The following is a 25,367-nucleotide window of genomic DNA, read 5'->3' as shown; positions in this document are numbered from 1 at the left end:
TTTCCTAACCTGAAGTTATTTTGCAGAATCACAGATATTTGTTCCTTTTCTTAAAAGTATTTCTCTGACTTGTCTGTTAAAAGCTAATGAAATGGTTCTTATTAAACCTAGTTACATTTAACATTGTAATCAACACCAAATTCTGACACAAAAAATAATTCTAATTTAAAATTTACTTTCCTTTACATGAACACAGGCATTAACTCTTTCCTAAAATCTCATATAAAACATTATTCCTCAAATGTCATGATATGGCCATATAATCTTTATGCTATGTTTCATTAAACACCATTAAAAACCCCAAACATCACAATGTAGTTTTTAAACCCCCTAGCAGTAGACAAGAGAAAAATTAAATCTTCATATACTTTCAAATGCAATCAGTAAATGTAATAGGAGCCCAATCCAAAATCCACTGACGGAGGTCATGGGAGTCTTCCCGTTAACCTCCATGTGCTTTGGGATAAGGTACCAAGATAAATATTAGCAAGGGAAAGGAAGAGAAATTAAAACTTACCCATGAATTCAATTCCTAAATGGTCTGCTATACCCAAGAAAGCATGTAAAAGAAAAAAGAAAAAAGAGATGGAAATGTTAGAAATAGACTAAAATGCAAACATCACGTTTCTCATCCCTGATAGCGTTCAATATTTATTTATATGGCAGAGCTGCGGAACGCAATGCGGGGTCAGGGGCCCGCTGTGTGGGTACCGGTCAAAAAGAAAAGCAGAACCCTGCCCTTCGAAGGGCAATCCTAAGATAGGAATTTAGGGCACTGAGCTGGCACAGAAGGGAAGAAGCGTATTCGGGCACGGACACAAACGCCTTTATACTGATTATATTTATATTTGACTGAAGTGTCTCAAGCCAGCTACCTACAGGAATTTCATTTTCTCTTCCTCCTGAACTCCTCTCTCCACACGCTAACTACCATCATTAGTTAGATAAGTTTCTTGCGTTCATTTCCTCTGGCAGAGACCAACACCTGAAGAGATGAATGGAAGGCTTTTGCTGAGCTTTGCGGCTCTCATTGCAGCCCGGTGGGCACGCTTGCACCCAACGTGATTGCGGAACTGCTGTCTCTCGGGCAACAGAAAACCTGACTTGAGGAAAGAGTAGCCCCATTCCCTGCTTAGCCATCTGACTGATACGATGCAATAATTTCAAGACATTTAGAACCGAAGCAAAAATTTTAACATTTTTAGAATATTGACTGAATTTACCACATAGAGTTCAAAACATTTCAGGACCCTTTTTTCACATGACAATCTCTAACAGATTCGTGTTTTAAAGGAAAATAGATGTAAATTTATATAAAGCACTTATTTTTAAGTCAACAGGAAATATTTTTAAGTTGATATGTGATTAAGAGTAACAAACTCTCCATCCTGCAGGAACAGAGCAACATAAAAAATAACTGACTATGCAGAACTGTGTCAGGAATAGCAGCTTCAAGTCCAAACTGAAACTGTGGAAGGCCAGATGTTCAGAAAGGCTGCAGAACACAATTCTCTTCTACGCTAGACTTGAAATATTTTGCTTTTCCATGAGAGGTAATAATTTGCATTATAAAGAACAAAGAAGGAATTTTTTCTTAAGAAAATGCAGTATTTCCCTTTAAAATATAACAAAAGCAAAATATTGTAATTGTGTTTGTCTTCCTTTCAATTTACAGTCACGTTTCCTTAATACAGAACAAACTAATACATGACTTTGCCACAGTTTCCAAGAGCAGCGTGTGCGGAGAGGAAGGCAGTAGGGAAAGAGCAGGAGGGTTACAAGAAAGGCAGGGCAAGACTGATGTGTCGGCTCGTGCTTGGAGCTGGGAGGTACGACTGAAAACTGCGTGAAACACTCAGTCCCATTAACTAACGTACTGCACCTTTCAAAAGTCCACTTAACCCAAGTTAAATAAAGCAAATACAGCAAAGTTAAAACAAGATTTTCCAACATAAACCAGCAGTACTTTTAAACCCTGTTTCATATCAATTGCCAGCTCTGACACCTGTGATGGGAATGTGAAATATTTGGGTTTCTGTTGAAAACGCTGGGAGTGATTCACCTTTTGCACCCTTTCAATCCTTCCAGGAGAAGTCATTGAGCATCAGCTCGCTCAGTTCCCTTAGCATTCAAATCTATATAATAGCTGCTAAACTCCATATTTATCTTCATGCAGGAGATATAACATGCATCTCAAAAGAAAAGAACATAAGATGATGCTATGTGGTATAAATACCATATCAGCATGGTGGTAGGACAGGTGCATTATGCAAGCCTAGTGACACCCAAATGAATTTTTCTTTTCGGTGTTAAACACATAACTCAAAGCCATACACATATGTATTCCACATTACAAACTTCTCATCTGTATTCTTGCATTCATGTACAAGCGTCACATACAAACATCCCTGGTGCATTTGACGCCGGGAGGTAATCTTTATAAGATCGTGAAATCTGCAAATATTATCTGTGTGCAATTCACACCTTACATCCTTCTGTAAACTAGATCAAGATGCAGTCAACAACTGCTTAATTTAACAAAATAACAGAAATCAAAGCACTGTAATCGGGTCTCTAAGGAGATAAGGATATTCACACATGAAGCAAGATCACGCAATATCATCTTTTTAAAGTCTATGTAGAACAGCTGAAAAAAGAATCCTCCTTTGCTAACTGGGCTATACATGTTCTCTACACGTTTTCCATTCGCAGTTTGCAATCTCCTTACCAGGTTCACCAAAATGGTTAAAAGCCACTTTCTCAAAAAGTGCATGCAAAATATACCTTTCCTTTAAAAAGAGGGAAAAATGCATTTTAGTTCATCTTCGAGTGGCTTATACGTAAGTCAGAGCCAAGGATACCTGTAGCCTTCCTGGGAAACGTGTTCAACTGGAGAGGGTGGAAACACGTCAGGTTATTTAAGTATCTCATGTGCCTTGAAAACAACTTCAGCAATCAGCGTAATATATATTGCTGACAAAGCTGATTTACCCAGATTATGAGGAAAGGATGTCTAATGGGATAAACCTTTACAGTAAAATATCCAAGCTGCCAACTTATATCATTAAGCACAGTTCAACAAGCTCTGTGAGCAGCTATCTGGGAACAGAAAATGATAAAATTATAATTCTCGCGGATTTAGCGCAACGCTGGCACCGGTGCAGGCCTCTCGCCCCGCTGCCGTGGCACACGTACAATGGCAACAGCAGCCGAGCCTGGGGGCCGGGCCCTGCGCTCACCCTCCTGCGCTGTGGGGGGCACGGACGATGCCCCGGAGCCAGCGGCGGCAGAAGAGCGGTGGCTGGGACGCGGCAGGGCTGGGAGCCAGGCTAAGCCCGCTGCCCACACAGCGGGGAACGCCGCAGGTGACAGCGGCGCCACAGGGGCTGTACATTGCAAAGAAGCCTTCCACACCACCAGGTATCGTGCTGCTCTAATGCAGTCAACCGTGGTTGGTGGTTTGTTTTTCCCTCCCCACCGCCTCCCTTTTTTTTCCACTGCAAAAAGACGGTCTGTAACACAACCGTCCTCCGTGTCTCCCCCTCCTTCCCAGGTTTGAGTGGCAAGCCTCTGTGTTTCTAAAAGAAAGGACGCTCTGATCCCCGAAACAACAGCACTACTTGGGCTGCTCTGAGATTTCAGAAGCAAAAAAGGGAAAAGAAAAAAGGAAAAAAAATAAATCTCTTAAGAGCCTGAATGCACTCACATTCTTCACGTCCTTTCCCCCCCTCACACAGCAGAAATTCAGCTGCTCTCACGTTACCAAAACCCTAACTTTGAAACTTGTTTTCCTTAACAGAAATTTGGCACCTGCAGCAACGGCTTTTACCAAAGCGTTCAGCATATTGAATGGGGGACACAAGGCAGGGAAAGGGGCTAGAAGAAATATCAGCAGTCATTAATCACATCCCGTGTTTGCCTCTTATTGTTTTTATCATTCCAAGATATTTACCTCACCAGCTACAGAAAAAAAAAAAAAAAAAACCACACAACAAATCAAAACAATGAAATACCACAAAAAAGAAACAAACCCACACCCTACCTCTTTGCATCTGAAAAAAATTTGGAAGGGAGTGGAAATGACCGCTGCCATCCCGCAATCCCTTAGCCAAGCTGGCCCCGGCCAAAGGCCACCTCCAAGGCCCACACGCACCTTCTCAGAAGGCCGGAGGGGAAGGCCGGCTCTCTCGGAGGAGAGCCTTTGCACTGCACCTTGCCATCGCCAGCAGAGGAGTGATGGGACTCTCACACGGGTAAAAGGGGTCAGAAACCTCCCTGCTGGAACTGGACTGCCAAGAGGAGTCCCCAGGGCTGCTCTCCCCCCTCCCTGCACCCAGCGCACGCTGGCGGCAGGGAAAGGAGGGATGGGGAGAAGCACGTGGCAGAGGCTATGTCCACCCTTGGGCTGCCCCTTGGTGACCAAGCGTCAGTCAGCGGTTACTCTCCCTTGCACTGCTGCGGTGAAAATAAATGCTTTTGCAAGGTGCAGCGTTGGAGACGGGTTTCCCCCCCTCTTAACAGCAAGAAGCTCCCCCAGCAGGTCCGTGTGAGAGACCGGCATGGCACTGGGAGCTGCACAGTGGGGGCAATGGGGGGAAAGCGAGCTGTGGTGGTGACCTAAGGCTGAACCAAACACAAAAATGTAAAGTATTGACCCCTGACACGCCACAGTGTAACAAAGGACTCTCATATTGCTATGCAGTCGTAACATACAAATGATAAATTGCACAGCCAGTGCAATGCCAAGTAATTCGCCATCAAGCAATGCAGTTTCTTTAAGGACTCAGTTCAGCAAAAATGGATATGAGAGCTATTAATGTGCTGAAGCGTGGGCGCTGCTCCACAAGATGGGGTCATTAACCAAATAATGCGACTGTATTTTATTTTTGTTATTGTGATTTCTTCTTTCTTTCTGGTATTGTTATGTTCTTAGGAACTAATATATTACTCAGGCAGGAAGATTATTCACTTTTGTATTTTATTTTATGAATATTTCTGTATTTTGTTGTTGATGTGGGAAAAATACCGTGCCTTATGGTCCTTGCACTATGTGAATTTGTTGCTAGTATTAAAGCCATTTTAATTTATACTTTATGAACACATACACACCTGGGAATACTCGATAACAAGCACAAGAGAAGATAAATTCGCATTCACTAATGGATTAATTTATTAGTGCTTCACAAAGAACACGCAGCCTTGTGTCTGGATTGTGGTTTGCTGAGGCTTTTTTCTTAGTCACGTTAACATGGAGATTTTTCCCCAGTTAAAGACAGGTTGCCTTATCGCAGGTACATTCTAAGCTACACACTGAACAGAAATATAAACTCAACATGTAAATCTCACTGATTTATAGAAGAAAAATCTTGAACGTGAAAATACACATTGTAGATCGCTACAGACATTTTAATCTGTTCTAAGGATAGGTTGACTTTGGCATGAAGGAGACAGCTTTAGGAAATCAGTGCAACAGCAAAGTATTTTGCTCTGCAAATGAAATTTATCTGTTCCAATAAACTTATAAGATTTGTTAAATTGTCCTTGCTAGATTATTGTCTTGAACAGAAAATGCAACACAATAATATGCTGCAAGCTACTTTGGGACAGCTCAAGTACTCTGAACAGATTATCTGGCTGCAAGGAACAGGACAAACTTTAACTCTTAAGTATTAGACTGAAAAAAAATGGTCTGAAATGAGGAAGAATCCTTCCATTCAAAAGGCAGCTAGATGAGGATATTACCTAAACACACTAACTGCTGCTGTCTTATCCATTATGTTTTACTGTGTTTGACAGCACACAGTTATTAGCCTATTTGTGTATTTAATGAAGCTAAAAACCGGTTATATATCTATATATAAATGAAAGTATATTATTTTATGAATCCTCAAGTATATTATTTTTTGGTGCCTCATTTTGCATGTGAGCACATAGAGTTATGGGACAAGGGACTTCCCTATTCAGTAGGAAGGGTACATTGCTCCTGTTTTCTCTCCGACGTCCACAGGAGGTTACCAGATTTAGCAAAAATACTTTCAGAGGTTGGTTTGGTGGTTTTTTTTTCAGTATCAAAACCAATCAGCACCAACATGTATTAATGTATTTTACAAATCTCAGTTATTAGAAAGCACAACATTTTATTTTGTTGTTTGTTTTAGAGACATTCTGGTGATTTGTTTCTGTAATTAATTTACACAAAAGTACTCTTCACATTTTTTGGGGGAGTGGAAGAAATGATTGGAACGGTTCAAGGGAAACAGAGGCATAAAATCAAGATAGTCCAACTATTGATTTTTCAAAGCGTTTTCACTGAAACACATGATAGAAATTTCCCTCTGTGGCACATGTAAAAAGGGACCAAATGAAATCCTAAGAACGACTTTGAATAGACTCATATCTGGAGCCGCCTTTTACCCTCTCTGAAAAAGAGGATTATTAAAATTTTTCCAGATGTAAAATTTCAACAAAATAGGTTGTTCACTACTAGTTAGCTGGTGTAATAGTAAATATACAGAATATATCAGTAATTTTCCCCACCTATGCCAACACACAGTAATGCAAAGCGTACATACACACAGCCCTTAAAAGATACTTGGTCACTTTTCAGTGAATTTATAAATCACAGTTACAGAAAGGATAACAACTTAAAAAAAAAAAAAAGGCGGCCTAAAATCTATAAAAAACCTTCACAATCTGATATAACCTCAGTATAAACAATGACTGAAGATCTACATTCTGGAGAGGTGGGGCCAAGCCAACCTCATGCAGTTCAACAAGGCCAAGTACAAGGTCCTACATCTGCGTTGGGGCAATCCCGAGCACAAATACAGGCTCGGTGGGGAATGGCTGGAGAACAGCCCTGAGGAGAAGGACCTGGGGGTGCTGATTGACGAGAAGCTCAACATGAGCCAGCAATGTGCGATTGCAGCCCAGAAGGCCAACCGTATCCTGGGCTGCATCAGAAGAAGCGTGGCCAGCAGGTCAAAGGAGGTGATTCTGCCCTTCTACTCCACTCTTGTGAGACCCCACCTGGAGTACTGCATCCAGCTCAGGAGTCCCCAACATAAGAAGGACATGGACCTGCTGGAGCGTGTCCAGAGAAGAGCCAGGAGGATGATCCGAGGGCTGGAGCACCTCTCCTATAAGGAGAAGCTGAAAGAGTTGGGGGTGTTCAGCCTGGAGAAGAGAAGGCTCCGAGGAGATCTCATTGCAGCCTTCCAGTACCTAAAGGGGACCTACAGGAGAGCTGGGGAAGGACTTTTTACTAGGGCATGTAGTGATAGGACGAGGGGGAATGGCTTTAAACTGGAAGAGGGCAGGTTCAGATTGAACATTAGGAAGAAGTTTTTCACTGTGAGGGTGGTAAGGCACTGGAAGAGGTTGCCCAGAGAGGTTGTTGAGGCCCCATCCCTGAAGGTGTTCAAGGCCAGGCTGGACGTGGCCTTGGGCAACCTGGTCTAGTGAGAGGTGTCCCTGTCTATGGCAGGGGGGTTGGAACTCGATGATCTTCAAGGTCCTTTCCAACTATAAACCATTCTATGATTCTATGATTCTCCATTTATACAGATAGGATTAATTTTATTTTAAACCAAATTAAAATCCTCAATCTGCAAAAAAATATTGAAGCCAACATCTAGAAGTTAATTGCTTTACCCATTTCTTTTTAAAGAAAAAAAAAAAGGCAATGGATTAAAAATTCTAGACTTTCTGTGAGTATTTATATGACGCTGGATAGGCTATAGTATAGCCTCACGACAGAATCCCCCACCATCAATTCCATAACAAGGGAACATTTTAAAAACATCCAGCAAAACCTGTTGTTATATAAATAATACACAGTGCTGAATAACGGAATCAACTATTGATTTTCTTTCCCTTTGAATAACAAAAGCTCGGGGCTGTGGTTTACACCAAAGTTGAAAGATTGTTTCTAACTTTTGAAAATAAATAATAGCAACACTCCCATCTTCACAGGTTCAAGACAAGTTGTAAATTTCAACTACGTACCTCATCTGTGGCATGCAGGCTCAGAGGATTAAGCTTGCCTCTTCTCCATTATTTTTAGACCTTAAATTATCACCTCTGCAGCTAACAGCCCAAGTTACTTCTCTTTGAGGCACTATGTTGGATATTAATGAAAACATTTAGTCTCATCAAACAATGCAAGCAATCTCTACTGATATCCACGATATTGTAAATCAGTGCAGATTTTAACCCGAGGTTAATTTTTGTTACTATAGCTATAAATTCAGCAGAGCAAATAAACATGTGTTTACTTTCAAATCTATCAATAGCCTATTTAATTACTTCACTAACTTACTGAATGCCTGAAGAATTTAAGAATTTTACTAGATCCAGTCCAAAATGTTTAGTGTTAGGTGTCAGCCAAATGCAGCAATGCTTTAATTTTCTCTGAATAACCCATTGTTTTCATCAATGAGAGGAGAGAGCAGGTAAATGTTAGATGCTGCTGCTATACACAGATACATTTTTACTGATTTACTTAACATTTGTAAATCAACAGAACTGCTCAACCCGTGTAAGGACTTTAATTGATCCCAGAATATCAACGTGTAAACAGTAGTTCCACACAGAATGCTTTGTCTCCAGTCAGATGACTTGAAGATGCTTTCTTATTTTATTTGCTAAAAATGTGATGCTGTTTTCATGAAAATCAGTGCCTACATCAAATGGAAATGAAGCTGCCCCTATAGAGCCTCACAGCTCATGGTGACAAGGTTATTTACAAAGTTTTCTCTAAATATATGTTGAGAATGATAAACCAGTGTGATCATTTTGAGATCAACTCCCCCCCCTCCCTACCCCGCAATGAGACTGCAGTAAACATTGCACATTATATCCTGGTTACTTGATTACTGATATTAGCGCCAACTGTTATAACCAATGATTATGATAGATATTCCTAGAAAAATCAAGATTTCTCTGATATTCTGCAGTTTTGACAGATCAGTAAACCCCTGAAATACATTTTCTGCAATTAGAATGCTAAGTTTTCTTTTTTGTTTCTGTTTATTACTGAGGCCTTTATAAAGTTCCCCTTTTTCATTTTTTTTTCCTTGCCTCCATCCATCATACTTCTTTTATACTGCCATCTAAAAGTCCAGCCTCACATACCAGGATCTCTGACTGTGCTAAGAACTACACAAAGACAAAACACCGACGTCGCTATTTGACCTACTGTTACAATTCTGAACTCTTTTCCTGGGCTTCTGCAGCAACTATGACAATGACTACACCTGTCCCACAGTCGCAATGGCATAGTAGGTGATTACGGCACTGTCACAACTGAGGAACCGTCACAAGAATTAGGCTACGGAGCAATATATTCTTCTGTCCTTCTCCATGTCATTAACACAACGGTTCCTGCAGAGCCAAGACTCGCACTGCATAAAATCCCAGTCCCATCTCTTACGACTACTCCAGGTTTGCACGGTGGCATCACGCTGCTATGCAGATGGGCTCGCCTTTATCTGCAGGAATGCTGGCAACTGGGTTTGAACGTATTTATCTAAGTTGAACTTAGATGTTTTAAGTCATTAGGCTCTTCCACTGAATTTCTGTAGCAATTGGCACGGTTAGTCACGCCGGGTCCTCTGAAAATGCCAACCTCTACATTGGAGAAACTGGTCCTTTCCCAACTGTGTTGTGACAGGGTCTCATAAAGCTAGATAGGAGAGGGGAATCATATTTTTTGTCAAAAAACAGAAAAAAGTACAAACCATACCCCAAAAGCATATTCAGTACTTTCAGAACATATGGTCCGGAAAGTTTTTGGAACCACGTATGAATTAGATTACTTATCTTGTCATAGGCATGAGAGATTTCACTTTACTGCAGTGTTCTGTGGGAGAAAGAATCCTCTTCTGGTTAAATAAACGCCACAAAATGTCTATTAAGGTGGAATAATTCTACGAGTTTCTTAGCAATTACTGTAGGGATTTTTGCACTATTATTTCCAAATGGGTATTTGATAATATGGGTCTGTAAAATATAACCAGCCTCACAGAAACATTAAAGGAATTGCTAATAGCTCCCTCATCTTATGAACATATGACATTTAATAAACATTTCTCATGCTAAATGTTACTTTATTCCTTCCACAGATCATTAAGCTGTCCTTCACTTGCCTACTACAGGAAAATGCTTCCGATGCAATCGTGTTTACTGCTCTCTGAAGGCACAGAAAATTTTGTAAGTTTTTGTCAATTCCTTAAAACCTAATTACTTTCTTCAACTTCAGGACAAAGAATGAACATCAATTTGTGGAAAAAAAAATAAATAAATAAATATAGCTTTATTCCCGAATGCACCAAGTAATTTAGTTCTACTGCAGTCAAAAAACAAACTGGCAGCAGCAGAGTACAGGTATTTACACCACGATTTTTACAATATTGACTGAAAGTTTTAATGGCTGTGAATTATACATCTCTATTCTAATGACAAGAAAGTTGCCATGTTTATTTATATCCATGTTTAGCTGCCTAGATAACTGGCCTGAGTTTTGCACAAAAACATTCAGGAGAGTAAAAGATGTGGAATTCTCAGATCTTTTAAGAAAGATGCTGGGGTTTATCTGCCTTGATTTGGGAAACTACGTTTCTTTAGGCCTCCAATTTTGAGAATAGTGACCACATTTGCTGCACACAGAAGACACTTTCTCATACTGTGTCATTTTAAAGAATGTAGAATGTAGCAGGAGAATTATTTGAACTTACTCCGATTACTCTGTGTGTGCGTCTCAAACTCCGCCTCACGCAGCAGCATTGCTGAGCCTCATTTCCAGCAGTCCCGTGTTTCAGGCTCAGATGATGATACAAGGGCATAAGCTTTAATCAAAATTTTCCCAATGCTTGTGGCATTTGCTGCCTTATGGGCTCGCTGGTCTCCTCCTGTGCGATAGGTACTCCCGCGTGCCAGGAGTCTCTCAAGCCACCTGAACCATCAAAAGTTTACTAACAGCAAGATCTCCAAGTTTCTTCCAAATGTTACTGAGAGCCCTTTCTCTGGGAAACCAGGCATGGAAGTCCCTGTACACTTCAGATCCAGCTGCAGGTGAGCAATCCACACATACGTGGGGCTCAAAAGGATTTTATTTTAAAAAAAATTGTTCTCACCTACGTAGGTCTCCCCTATTTAGTGAGGAAGAAGAGAAGCATCCCTCCTTCTAGTTATTTCTTTCAATTTCACAGGGCTGTATATTTGAAAGCTTTAAAGAACTTATTGCAGTGAAATTTATCAGAAAACACAGCATTTGTCCAACATCTCTTCTGATTCAATGGAGGAAATACCGAATTCCAGTTCACACGTTACTGTGCAATTCTCCCATGTCTGCAAGAAGGTAATGTGCATAGCAAGGGAATGACTCCAAGTCTAGGCACATCTCCCCTTTTTTCCAATGCTAACTCCTTCTCTGTTTCTCTGTTACAAAACAACTAATATTTTTTTGCCTTTTTTTTTTTTTTTTTTTTTTTTTTTAAAAGCTGCTGCATATTGTTGGCTGTCATGGTGTGCAAAACCGTGCATGTACACAACATTGCTTTGCCCTGCATTTATGCAGTATGTGATGTTAAACATTGGGGGACAAAGGTTCAGGTATAAGTGGCTTGCTAGAGAAACTAATGGGTTTTATTTTTGGTTTCTTTTTGCTACCTGGGAAATATCTATCAAAAACCTTTGCAATTCCACCAAAACATTTGAGCAGTTACATTTTATTTAAAGCTAGCGAGTACACACAGACCTTGAAGGTGATTATCTTCCTATATAGTGTTTTCAGATTCAAGGAAAGGCTCCTTGAAGGACAGGAACACTTCAGTACTCCAATTTGAGTGTTCTCTCAAGTCAACTACCAGATGACTTCCCCAGACCCTGTCCTGTGAAGCTGGTGCTCTATATGAACAGTCTTAATGGAAATATACTGGTAATTGTCAGCCCATTTATGGTATCAAACCACAAAGGGGAAGAGAAGAGCTCTGTTTTTCTCTAATTTAAAATCCTTTCTTGACATCTGGGAATAATTTGTTCAAGCTAATCAATACTAAGCCAGGTATACTGGAGAAGGACATTGATTTGGACAACAGCTTGCCAGTATACAGGGCACTGTGTCTGAATCACAGCGTTTTTGAAGTGAGATGGGGAGACGAGTTATTTGTCGAGATGTGAAAACTACGGAGTTGAGGTATATTACCAAGGCACCGAGGAAACGTGTCTCTTCCCTGGAGCTGTAACGGGTCAAATGTTGCCGATTCTATTTGACGGTGGGTGTTGGCACACGTGCCCTGACAACATCACACCAACTTGTGTTTATGAACCCACAAAGAGTATAATAAATACATCTCGATATCACGCAGTCAGATACAGTATACGCAAATGGAATCGTGGCTTTTTTCCATGCCTAAGCTGCCTTGTTTGTGGAAAGGTTATGGAAATATATCTTGCTTAGAAGCCATTAGCTAATAACATAAACAAACAAGTAACAGCAAAATGGATGGCAAAAAATAACCATCAGATCTTCCTCACAGAGTCTGAGCATCTTGTGCAATTTTGGATATATGACATGAAATTATGATGCTGATATGTAGGTAGCAATCTGAAAAACTATTTAATTGCTTTTGTGTTTGAATCCTGTAGGTGTTCAAATTCTTTGCTACTATAAATACATTAAAACAACATTAACTACTATAAATAGATATAACAAAGGTGGTCTAAATATGGTAATGTTTGGGATGATAATATGACTTATCCATGAGATTTGACATGGACATAGGGCTATGATAAAAAGAATTATTAACTGCTATCAAAAGCAATAAAAAAATAGCATTTTGGACCAAAAGCATATGATGGGCCCACAACACAGAATCACCGACAGTGAGAGCAGCAAAATTAGAGCTGCTGTTTTGCCCCGTTTGTATCTGGCAATACACTGCAATTAATTGTTGTGAATATAATTTGAGAATATTGCCAAAGGGCCCCATATATAGAAATATTAAACTAATTTAATGTAATCGCTCTGTCAGAGCCATTCAAACAAATTAATTGCTTGTGCACAGTTCAGATGTAAACCAAAACAACCAGAACGGTACCTATACGCTGATATCTGCAGCGCTGGTGGTTTGCAGCTGGCCCTCAAGCCAACTCACAAATTACTGCAACGCCCACACAGAGCACTGTATGAAAAAAAAAAAAAAAAGTAAAAAGGAATAGAATTTGTTCTGTGACCTTCATAAACGTGAACCATTATTTAAAAGCTAGACAAAGAGGTTTAGATGAATGCGGAGCTCATTTGTTAAAAGACTCCACAGAAAAAGGCAACCGAAAGCCAGTAGGGAAGACTGGAAGAGCCACTATGGCCTGTCCTCTGCGAGATACCTCAGTGACGCCTTAGCATTATCAAAAGTGCACCTCTTTTCTTCCTTCTTGTTTCTTCTCCTTAATACAAACAGGCAGGGGCCTCAAAGAATATAATAGTTCCCAAAAAATCCCAGAGAACATTCCCCCATCAAAGGCCTTTTGAATTACTCTTTCGTTCCAGGATTAAGATACAACTTTACCTTACATTCAATTAGATGTTAATGTTAAGGAACTCAATGTTTCCCTTATAACACCTTTCTACTAGGACATAAATTATTCTGACAAACAAAAACAGGGCAAAAGGAAGGTCTGGATTATTTTCCAGTACAAACAAACTAGGGGTATGGGTAAGTAAACGAGCTCTGTAGGACGGAAATAAAATAAATAAAATCAAATAAATAATGTTATCACCCGCTTAGGGTTAGTTTTGCATCAGTAGGCCTTTGCTCAGAGCAAAGCTGTGAGATCAAGCCAAAACTTTTTACTTCTCTGGGGGCTATTCAACTTTCACGGGCCATCAACGTGGAAAGGGGAGTTCGCCTTCTCCGTGCTTCGCTCCACCTCTGCCCCTCACTTCGCAACCCGCGCAACTCCCCAGCTCTGCCCCGCTGCTCAGCCACCGCCGCAGGTAACGCGCCCCCGGGCACGTACGGCTCTGCAAGCACTGACCCAGCACAACTGCAGCTCAAGTAGAGAGTAAACACTGTCACATACACGCTACGGAGGGCAGGGAAACACCTAGGCGGGATTAAAATGTATTAACTGTTCCTGTACTGGCCAAAGCACTTATATCTCTAAAAAGTAAATATAAAGCAAATATAGATGATTGTTTTTTTCTCTCATCATTGGTGAATTACAGCCAGGAGTATGGAAATCACCTTTACATGAAATCTAAATGAATTTTGAACCAAGGTCAATGGAAAAGGAGTGAACGCTACTACAGCTTCGAGTAACACAGTCTTCGGATAATCTGCCATCCAGATGAAATGGGGTTTCCCCCCTCGAAACAGACTAGACTGACAAATTGGATATGTATATGGTCACGAGCTATTGCATCTCACATGTAAATTCCAATAAAATCTCTAGAAAACATTACAAGCAATTCCTAGCAGAAATACAGGATACCTTACAGACAGGACTTCTCTTTTTAGCAAGTCATAAAACCAAAGGTGTATATAACCCAACAAGAAGAAAATGCTTTCAAATTACAAGAGTATTAAATACCCAATTTATCAGCATTTCAGGAGGAAAGTAAACAATTCTGCTGCCTGTGCACATCTTTATTTTATTTTTACTGCATCATGAATTCATTCATTTATGGATACGGTCACATTGACCACAGCAAGGATGGGGAAAGCTCTGGCTTATCAAATGGACTTGCATCTTATCTGCCAATGCAGCCTGCTGAAACGGAGGCACAAATTGGCAGGTGACCTCTCAATCGACAAGGCCGTAGTTACTGGGCTGGGAACCTACATGGAAAATTCCTTTTTCACAGCGGCAACATTACAGAGCAAATAGTTATAAAAGTGTCAGACACACTGTAAAATGTTCACAAAGCTTAATACAGTGAGGGGAAAAGAGACAAAGATACACTTCTATTGTGATTTCCAATATTTTTATACTTTGCTTGTGGCTCAGAATTTCAGCTACAGAATAAGATCAGGTAGGAAAATTAACCTGAAAGATGGCAAAAAAGGTGCCAAAGTTGAGCAGCACAATCTTCCAGTGCCTCCTCCAAACCCCACTGAAGTAGAATTGCTGCTGACCTGAGATGAAAACTGATTTCACAGCAAACTTTGGGAAGCTGAGTCTGTTGAGCCGAGTCTCATCAAAATTGGGTTTGGGTGTTTTTTAATTTTTCCTTTATACAGTCTCAAACCTGAGAAGTCCAGCTATTGCCTTTTTCCGGTAGCTACACATCTATTTTACTGTCATGCTCATGGCAGGATGGAGAAGGAGCTTTTAAAGGGGAGATAATCAGTGAGAAAGACAAGTCCCCTTACGATGCCATGAAGATGCCAGACAATAGTGAAAGAGACAGCTTAAGTTTTGTGTTCAGTGAGCAGATCCCACCCACATGACTCTAACCCAAATTCATTAATCAGATTGCTAAACAAGGTACCTTTTCTTGGGAGCAGGTACATGTTAGTAAACATCAGAAAAGAGATGTTTAGAAAATGCTTCTGACCCAAATCTTCCCTTTTCCAGAACATTTAAGGAAGGGGAAATATTGTTCTCCAGAGGAGCTGTAAGGCTCCAGCAAAATAATCTCTGTATTTTCTGGGAACTTGGCAGCAGGTCTTCCCAGTCGGCTGTTCCATTCACCACATTTATCAGAAGTGGCCTTTTTCCCTAAAATGCTGTACAGAATAGCATTCTTATCCTGCTGTTTCCTCAGCCCATTACATCAAATGTGGTCTGAAAGCTGTGCTATAGAAGGGACCGTATTGCCGCTTGAACTAACAGCAGCATCAGAAACAGGTCTTTACATTTCAGAGTAGCTTTACAAAGGGTCAGTAAATATCCTGGAAATAAGCTGATATCAGTGAAAAAAATACTTCCTACTATTCCTACAATACCATTAACTCTATCAGGTATGCAGATAAAACAATTTTTTTTTTTTTTTTCAGACAGGTTTGTGAAGAATTCAGCATTTTCCTTAATATCAGAGAACATCGTCAACAGCAGCAGCATTGTTTTCCTCAAAGGAAAACAGTTGTCCATCGCAAACTGTAGTCCCCTCCTTTTTTTTTTTCCCAGCAGCTGTGTACTACATATAACTAACTTTCAAGAATATTTTAAGCTGAAAAAGCAGCTGTTTCTATTTTTCATTTGCCAAATGCACCTGCCATTGAGGATTAGTGATTTTCTTCCCTCAAATAAAACACTAAAGAGAGGCCAACACATAGTTAAAGACATATTTAGGCATCTAAATACCTTTGTAGCATACAAAACCCCACTAGCTTTACCTTTGCAAAACAAAGCTGAAGTCACTTTCAAAATGGAAACCGGTTGTCTTAGGCACACACTTCTTAAGCTCTCCGGAAAATTTTATTTCCGTGGGGTAACATCCACATTGTAAGAGAGAGAAGTGATGCTTGCACCTAGCCTTACATTCACACATTGAACTAGTCAGCAGGAGGTAAACCTGCATGTAGTTATTGCAGCCTGGAAGAACAGCCACGCATGAATTCTCATGGTCTAGGAACACCTTGTGGTCTTGCAGCTGATTCCTCCATGCCATTGCTCATGCTAGGTAGATCAGGCTAGCTTGGAGACACCTAGTTTTGCTATGAGATACCTATTTTGCTGAGATGACTATTACTACTTCTGCCAAACAGTTGCGTTAGCAGAAAGCTAGCAGGGCATCAAAAGCTGGAGCCTGCATACACACGCGGAAAAATTCTACGGAGGTCCAGCAACCATGGCAGGGAAAAGGCAGTGAATCTGAGTCACTTGTACCATCACGCTATAACGTTGACCAGCTGAGGTCTTAAACATCTCTTCAGCTCTGAGGTGCAGAACCTGATCTTTCTAAGGTGTAAGGATTTTCTTTTGATTTTCCATCTAAATTCATATTGCACCGATGTAAACCCATTCATTCTTGCGCCAACTTATCTTTCAGCTTCAATCATTCTTATCTTTCCTTTATATTTATCCACTTGATGTATTTATAGACCCAACGATATCTCTCTGACATATTTCCCAGGCAATCATTCTATACAGCTGTAATTTCCAGACAGACATTAGAACATTTATCAATTACCGTTCTGGATCAGCAATATATTTACTCAAACAATGGTGTTCAAATACTTTAAAAAACCCCTGATCACTGCCCCTACCATCACTTCCTACATTCCTATAAAACACAGCATGTGAAAAGAGCAAAACCCATACCTTGTACGTGTTGGCGCTGCCAGAATCACCAGAAACAAAAGAAAAAGCGTCATTGAGCAAGAATAAAAGAGGTAAAAAAGCTTTGACTAGCATCTTTGAGTCAGGCTCTTCAAGGGAGAGGAGAATACAAGATCTGCCACCGAGAGTGCCATTTCACCCCAACAGGTACACTAAGGACTGACTGTGCTGGCTGGCATGGCTGCTCGCGCCACTACCGCTCCAGCTGTGTGAAAACTGCCATAATGAATCTGGAGATTTTCCTTAAATCCCTTTTGCCTAAGAAGGAAATTTCTGCCCCACTAACTGGACTTTATCTAGAATTATTAAATGGAGAGAACCATTTTAACAGAAAAAATGCCTTCCCGTCATGTTTGTGTGACCTATTCCAGACAAAATAAACCAAAACAGTTCAAGATCTCTTTTTCCATAGCCAAGTTCTGCAATGAGGAACAATTTTCAGAATAAAAATCTTTTGGGTTTAGAACAGAATATAAAATTCAAGACAGAGGTCTTAAGATTGCATTTCTAAAAGCAACTTTTACAAAATCATGTTGTGATAATTACAGGTTATGTATATATATAGTCATATAAGAAATGCAGTCAACGCCTGTGCTTTCCTCTCTTTTGCGTAGGTACTAAACACTGCTGCACAAGACCATCATAATATACTTTTTTTTCTTTATTTCTTTTATTTATTATTTGGGCTAATGCTGTTTAGATTGTTTGGACAACTCGCATAGTAATGTCAACGTCTTGTTGACTTCTCTTCCCTGATCAGTACTGCATTTAAGCAAGTTTAAATACATGCAGAGTAATTACATGTGAGTCGTTAACCGCTTGCCTACCAACTGCCACGCTACCTGGAGAAGAAACACTTGTTGAAGAAGTAATACAAGTTGAGGCCTGCATACGAACCTTACTTCCGGCAGGTATTCTCAATTAGTGGTAGAGTCATATATTAAGCACTAATATAAGGGGCTGAAGACACACAGATATGCCAAATGCCATAAAAAAAAAAAAAAAAAACCAAACAACAAAAAACGCACAGCCCTAGTCTGCCTGGGTTGAAGTCGGTGTCGCTGTGATGGAGTCTCGTTAGCTGCTCTGCAATTGCACATTTTCATTTTCTTACAGTCCATTAGGCTAACTTTAACAAAATTAAACACACTCCAGGGCAAAATAACCAAGTAAAACAAACCAAAACAAAACATTTATCCTGCTCATAAATATTTTCTTATGAAATTGCAATTTTGAGGATAAATGCTTCTCTCTTGAGGAAACTAGAGACTGTTCCTCCCAGTTCTCCCCTTTGGATGAGGGCAGAACTGGGATGCGGGAAAGCGCGGGTATTTTGATTCTATGAAACACATTCACCAAAAATACATCACCTGTAACTGGACATTACTAAATGGTACCTCTACCATAACAAGGGAAAATGAATCATAATAACAATACAAATGAAACTCTACTGTGATGAATAAGAAGAATTAGAATAATTACTCAGCATATATCTCAGCTAGGTTAATGTTACAACTATGTATCCTACTCACGGCCTCTCATGGCTTGGGCTAATTTCTATTTTCTCTGTCTGTGGCCATCAAATGCAAACTATGTTAGGTCAAAGAATCATTTGCAGCAAATTACAAGGAATGAACGACACCTTTTTAACATTATCACCTTTTAAGCATTCAAAAGGATCAGAGAGCAGGTCAAATATTGAATGACATAAATAAGACCTGTTCATTTGCTTCCCCTGCAGCAGACAGGGATAGCTTACGTCTGGATTTGACCTTCCATATGTTTAACCAGTGAATGTATGTTTTGTCAAGTCACTGGTACCAATGACAGTTTTCTTCTCTTTCTTTCAAAAACTCTGTTTATAAACAAAGTAATTGGTATGCAGGATGTGTCACCAAGTCAGGACATTTCATCCATTTTGATGGGTGTTTCTAGGCTTTAAAGACAATAGAGCGTACCATCACTGAGGGACGGAGCACCGGCTGAAGGTGTTACCGCAGCAGCTCGGAAAGTCGGGGGTCCCCGAGCGCCACGGCACAGTCCCCTTGCAGCACACCGTCCGTTACGTGCTCGCTAAACCAGTTGCAAAGAATTCAAACTCAATCCACTCATTTTTGTCCTCTTTGTAACAAATTTCTCTGACACAACTAATATATTTGATTTGAGGCCTTCGTCTATCACGCCCTAACCTGAGATGATGATGGCATGTTTCACAGGCCACTCAATGCTTTGAAGTGCGTGCGGTCTTGCCGGGATATTTATACTACTTCCCAAAGATTACATTACCGGAGTGATAAAAATTAGAGGTGCCAGCATGCACTGTGCTTAAATCAGCTGACAGCCAATAAAATGATTCCATATGGAAATTACTTTGATTCCAAATTCTTCCAGTGCTTTGCAATGAATTCATACAGGAGCTTTGAGATCCGTCACCAGATTGTTCAGGCTCTGTTCTCCCTCAGTGCTCCTTCCCCTCCACCTTCTACTGGTTATTTGCGTATAAACCCACACCGGAACTGTGACTTCCCACTCTTTTACCTTTGCTAGGGAGAGAAAGGCGGCAGCGATATTTTAAGTGTCCGCAAAAGTTTCAGTGTCAGGATGCTCTGCTCTGCCACGAAACCACTCCTTTGTATAATCAAAGTGGAACAGCGAACGTGCTAAAGACGAAAATGGACACCACACCCTGTGCCTTGTCTTGTCAGACACTGTCCCACTCTTAATTTGCACGCCAAGCGAGGAAAAGCAGCAGGCACACAGCAGCGAGCAGCATCACGTGCTCGTACAAGCAAGTTAAGTTCATCCCATTTGTATGTGCCAGTCCTTCACTTTCAGGTAGCGTTTAATGTAACTGACAAAGATGCTTTTGTGATTGTGATGGAAAGGTAAAATATTTGCAGTATTTTTGCATCGCGGTTTATCGTTAAATTGTGTATTTTAGTGCATTTTCATGTTAGAAAAAGAGGCTGACTGCTTATATTTTTTTCTCAACTTATGTCATGAAGAAATATAATTTGCCTTTTAATAGAACCGTCAAGAACCTGTTCTCTCCAGTTTACTATATAGATTTGTATACCCCACACAAAAATGTTGTAAGTTTAATTGGAACAGACAGCACGACAGCATAATTTTATACAACTGTTTACAATTACTACAATGGCAGCTTCCACAGAGGTCTCGGTGATTTTTCAAGAGCATTTGCAAGCATAAAGTATGCATTAAAAAAAAATTGTAATTTGCTACAGCTGTGCAAAGTGGATTAAGGAAATCTATCAGCAGTGACACAGATATTTAGAAATGGGAGCTATTTTGCCCATCTGAGCACAACGGTAAGATTTGGTGACGTTAATAGCTTGTTTAATGGCTAGATTAAATAAAGTATTCTATTTTAGCTTCAGATATATGGTACGCAAGAAAAAGGCAGACTTACAGTTTAGGAAAGTATTCTGGTTGTTCTTCACTTCAGGAGAGAGTGAGATCAATTTAGGCAGAACCAAAGACCTCTGGTACTCTAAACCAGAGGAAAGCACACAGCGTAGGCAAAGTTTTGGCCAGTTATGTGAGAGAGAAGCAGTAAGACAACGTCAAAGCAGGAGTGCAAAAGGCAGAAACACCCAGAGTATGGGCCTGGGAAAAAAGCGGTGGGAAAGGCACTTCTCCGGCAGCTTTAGTACTGGAGCTGTGAACGACTTCCTCTTGTTTGATGTGTCCCGTTCAGACAAGAGAATTTGCTCATTCTTCTGTAAGCATAACTGCATCAAATGCATCTGGGTATTACCAGCTTGTCTTCCCAACTGCTAATTTCACAGACTGAGTTCTTCAGATCGTTATGCTATAGATTTATTCTTTATTTGTTTTTGAAGATATTCTCAAGACCCAAGAGATCCTTTTTGACCTTGAACTTTTGTTGTAAGATTCGTCATCTACTCAAACCAGATTAGAATAATGCAATAAGGACAGACAGGGAAGAAAACTGGGCTGTGATCAGTACAAGGAAATTATGTCGAAAAAGGGGCCCACGAGAGTTACCGGGTTGAAGATGGACAAAATTGCTTTTCTTCTGTAGGGAGAGAGGCAGGCAGAGCAGTATTTATGCAAGCAGGCAGATTAATTGGCTTTTGCTCAGCTCTGCGCTGCTGCAGCTAAACTGCTTCCACAACCTGACCTAATTCATTTGGAATTTGCTTGGGTTTTCCCTCATTCAATGACAGGAGAAGCGTAGTACGCAGCGCACTGCAGGAATGATCTTGGAAAGCTGCACAGCCCCATACCAAATAAATTTCTCGTGCGCAAAGAAGTAGTTCATAAAACATCGTTGCAGCACAAAACTGATCAGTCAAATCCGAAAAGGCTAGATTAAAACTCGTATACTGTAGTCAGAAGACTGGCATAGTAATTTACATGTACTGTCAATGGCAATTAGCAAGAAGCTAATAAGCATCTAAGTTACAGGACGCTGCATATTCAAGTGCTTTGCAGCGTTAGTGACCATTCCGTTTATATACTGACAGGCCTCATTTTCTCCACTGTACTCAGCAGGCCGATTTCTCAGCCTCCTAATTTTCCTTATATGCACAAGATAGAAAAGCCTGTGAGTGGCTTTGCCAAATACAACACGACAAGTTCCTTTTACAGATTGCTTGCTCTATCAAGATGGCCAAAAAGAAGCTGCTCCTATTCCCTTGTATCACGATGGGTTTGATAGCAAAGAAGTCTCATGAAGGCAGAATTTTGAGATAGGGGAAACACACTGCTTCCATTCCCTTTCCCAATGTTTTGAGGTGGTAAAACATCGCATTTTATTTCTAGATCAAGCTCCTGCATCTGTGCAGGACATTAGTGAAGGCAGCAGACCACTGAGTCAAGAGCTTATATATATATATATATACACACAAAACTCCTATCCATTACCAGTTATCCGGTCCAACATCTGTTCTCAAATATCCTATCCACTATCAAGCGAACCAAACCAAGGCACGCAGTACAAATACAATTTGGGACGCAAAAGAAAGAAAATAATCCCAAGCCCTAAAATGGCATACAAAAATTTTCATCAACCGTTCATTTACTGCCAGATGTTTCAAAGGCATTAAAGAGTTAATTTTCACAGAGCCTAAGTATAAATTCAAAAACTGACTTAAGACATATAGGAGCCTAAATGTTATTAAGAGTCCACAGGTGCCGGAGTTCCGCTAATAATTTTGCACGTTCTTCCTTTACTTTTTCCTTTTGTGTAAGAGATTTGCATTCTCACACAGCAGACGCATAGTTTTACATTCAACTAGCGGTGCAGCTGCTAGTACCTAAGGCTTGAGAGATTTATGGATAGTAACAGGAGTGCACAAGAAACAAGTGCATTTGGATGCATACCAAACAGAAGCTGCATCAGTCAATCAAACTGCTGGACAACTGATCCACGTTTATAGATAAATGTAAAACAAAATAAAATTCTCCAGTCAGCCAGGCTGCTTCTTCAGAAAAATATGTGATGCCTTTCATAGTCCTGCACTGACATGGATAATGTACTGCTTTCCTCTTCGAACAAAGCATACTATAGAAATTTGTTTTCTAAACCAAAGAATGTGTTAAAGCAGAAAAGCATAATCATTCTTCTGCATTGCTATCAATAATAAAATAGCAACCATATCAATCAGTTTGTGAAACAAGAAAAAAAAGTATGTGACAATGTCAGGATCTCAGCACATCCCACTTTGCGCGCAAAACAACTGCACTTCATCAACACAGTAACTGTTGTACGGGGCACACACTCTTTCTTTCCCATTCACTTCACTTATTCTGACATCTAATTATTGCATTTTTTCTGGTGTAAATACCATATTCTGTACAAATGGAAACAATAAAAATTTCTGTGTATGCCTTTTCTGTGAACAAAAGAGACCAAAATAAAGAACCATAGCATTTTGAGTCCAACGCACACCAGGGATGAGCAGATGTAAATCGGGGCACCCTATGGTCAAAACCTAGGGAGTAGCATTCCTGCTGCATTGATCAAAGCAGCTGCCTCTATTCTAATTTTCCTTTGTCTTCTAGCTTTTTATGGCCAGCAATTCAAGGCACTGAGAAATCTTTCAGAACATCCTGAAGTCCCTCGTCAGCAATCTGCCTGAGCCCGGAGCCAGATCCTGACCGTGAGCCCAAGGCAGCGTTAGCAGTCAGGGCTCTGCAGACCTGAAGTCCACGTCTGTTCACATCCATCACCTTGAGAATGACCTTCCATCTGCTCCCGGCCTTCCACCCCTACTGCTCCATTGTCTTACACAATTAAACCCCCATAAAACTCATCTTAAAATGTAGTATTTATTTTCTATTCCCCCAATTTGGTTTTGTCTTTTTTTGAGCCGACCACCTACTATTTAAATATTTACCTACTCCTACCATGTATATGGTGAGGAGTAAGGGACGGTAAGGCATTTTGCATAAAGAATAAAAAGGGATGTGCTTAGGCACTAATCACGAATTCCTTCCCTGATCTCATATTTTTCCGAACTCCCTCCTCCTGAAGAGTCTCTTAGCTAATGCCTAGCACACAGCTACATTTACTGCTTTTTAAACTTTACTATCGCTTGTGGCAATATTACTTCCTTTGCTGCTGCTCTTTCTTCCGCTCAGACACAGACCATCTGCCATCCTGCTCACCAAACTACTTGTCAGCTTTAATATCTGTGGGCAGTGAAGGATATTATAGGCGTGAAGTACTTTCATACTTTTCTTCCAAAATTTTGGGTTAAGGAGAGTACTGTATTGTAATGAGAAAATGACTACAAAGAAAAGCAAAAAGTCCATAGCAGACAGGATGGAACGCATGTACCATAAATTTTCAATGGGCACTTCCTATCCCTTATTACAAGCTTTTTCAAATTCTTTTTTGGCAATCAACGTTAAATGTTTTTCAGCACACCTAGATGTAAAGCAAAAGATTCCAAGTTATACAATTTACATCCCCCCCAAACCAATCCATTTTCATTAAGCAGCAAAACATAAAAATTTTTCCAGTGAAAAATGTGCAAATGATATTCAGACTAATCAAACTAGAGAATCCTTGGAGTAATTCTAATGGAGTAATTCTAAGGATTGCAGCTCTAACAGGCAACTTGACAGCTGATGAAAGGCAGCGTTGTCAAAAGTAATGCACATTATAAGGATGAGCTGTTAACTATTGAAAATTTTGTTTTATGACAGCACATACATACTAGATATTAGGAGGAAAATTTATCTATGAAGGATCAAGATGGGAAAAACTTGAGAGCCCAGTTGTTCCAAATCACTTGATCTAGGGTCGGGACTGGAAGGCAGGGAAGATCAATCCACTTTTTATACCTGTTGACCACTCTAAACTCAAGTAATTCTCATTTTAAGGCTTAAGTAAGTCTCATTCTCATTTTAAGCTTAAGTAATTTTCATTTTCAGGGCAAACTCAGCTGGGAAGTTAAAATATACAGCAGACTTTCCAGGTCTTATTCTGGGCAAGCAAAGGCTCATTTGGAATTAATTTCAGTAAGTCTCTCTGCTTGGGCAAAAACTGATTCCGCAGTACACTTAACACACACCCCCACCCCACCCCCAAACCACCACTCATTGGATTTTTATTTTTATTTTTTTTAATCTCATCCACATTGTCCATCTTGACAGTCCTGTGCAGGGTACTGAAGAAAGATCTAGATATTATGTGCAACACAAGAATGAGAAAGGTTAACTATTAACACCCTGCCAAGTTTTAGGAAAAGCCTTTCATTTGACAAGCACTGAGCAGTATTGACCCAAGAAGCAGGTTGCTGATGTTGCATTATTCCATTCACAGTTGAGATATGCCTAAAGTATCCTAAATTAAAAGCTAAGCAAGGTCTAGTTCAACCTAACCCAAGATTATATATACATACACTTTTTTTTTTTCCCCCCCTTTTCTGTCTCAGTTTCCTCTTATGGTAACTTTGTTAACATGGGTCAAAAAAAAAAAAAAAGAAAAAAGAAAGATATTTTCATCTTTATATGTGCTGAATTCTGGCAGTCAGCTTCACGATGCTGCCAACTCAGAGTTCAGCTAAGCACCTCTGGCTCTGAGA

General features: G+C 40.2%; 1 protein-coding gene across 1 annotated transcript in view; it reads right to left on the bottom strand.

The window, feature by feature from the left end:
* Positions 1 to 25,367, bottom strand: part of NRG3 (neuregulin 3) — a gene marked incomplete at both ends in the record, with an annotated part of 417,248 nt that overhangs the window by 69,631 nt on the left and 322,250 nt on the right. Inside the window, one exon of the mRNA XM_082486681.1 lies at positions 518 to 544. Within this exon, the coding sequence (XP_082342807.1) occupies positions 518 to 544 (27 nt within the window). The remainder of the gene's footprint in view (positions 1 to 517; positions 545 to 25,367) is intronic.

The sequence above is a fragment of the Vanellus vanellus genome (genome assembly GCF_965231255.1).
Source record: "Vanellus vanellus genome assembly, chromosome: 7".
Classification (NCBI taxonomy): domain Eukaryota; kingdom Metazoa; phylum Chordata; class Aves; order Charadriiformes; family Charadriidae; genus Vanellus; species Vanellus vanellus.
The sequence above is the reverse complement of the archived record's forward strand: the minus strand, read 5'-3'. Positions and strand labels throughout refer to the sequence as shown.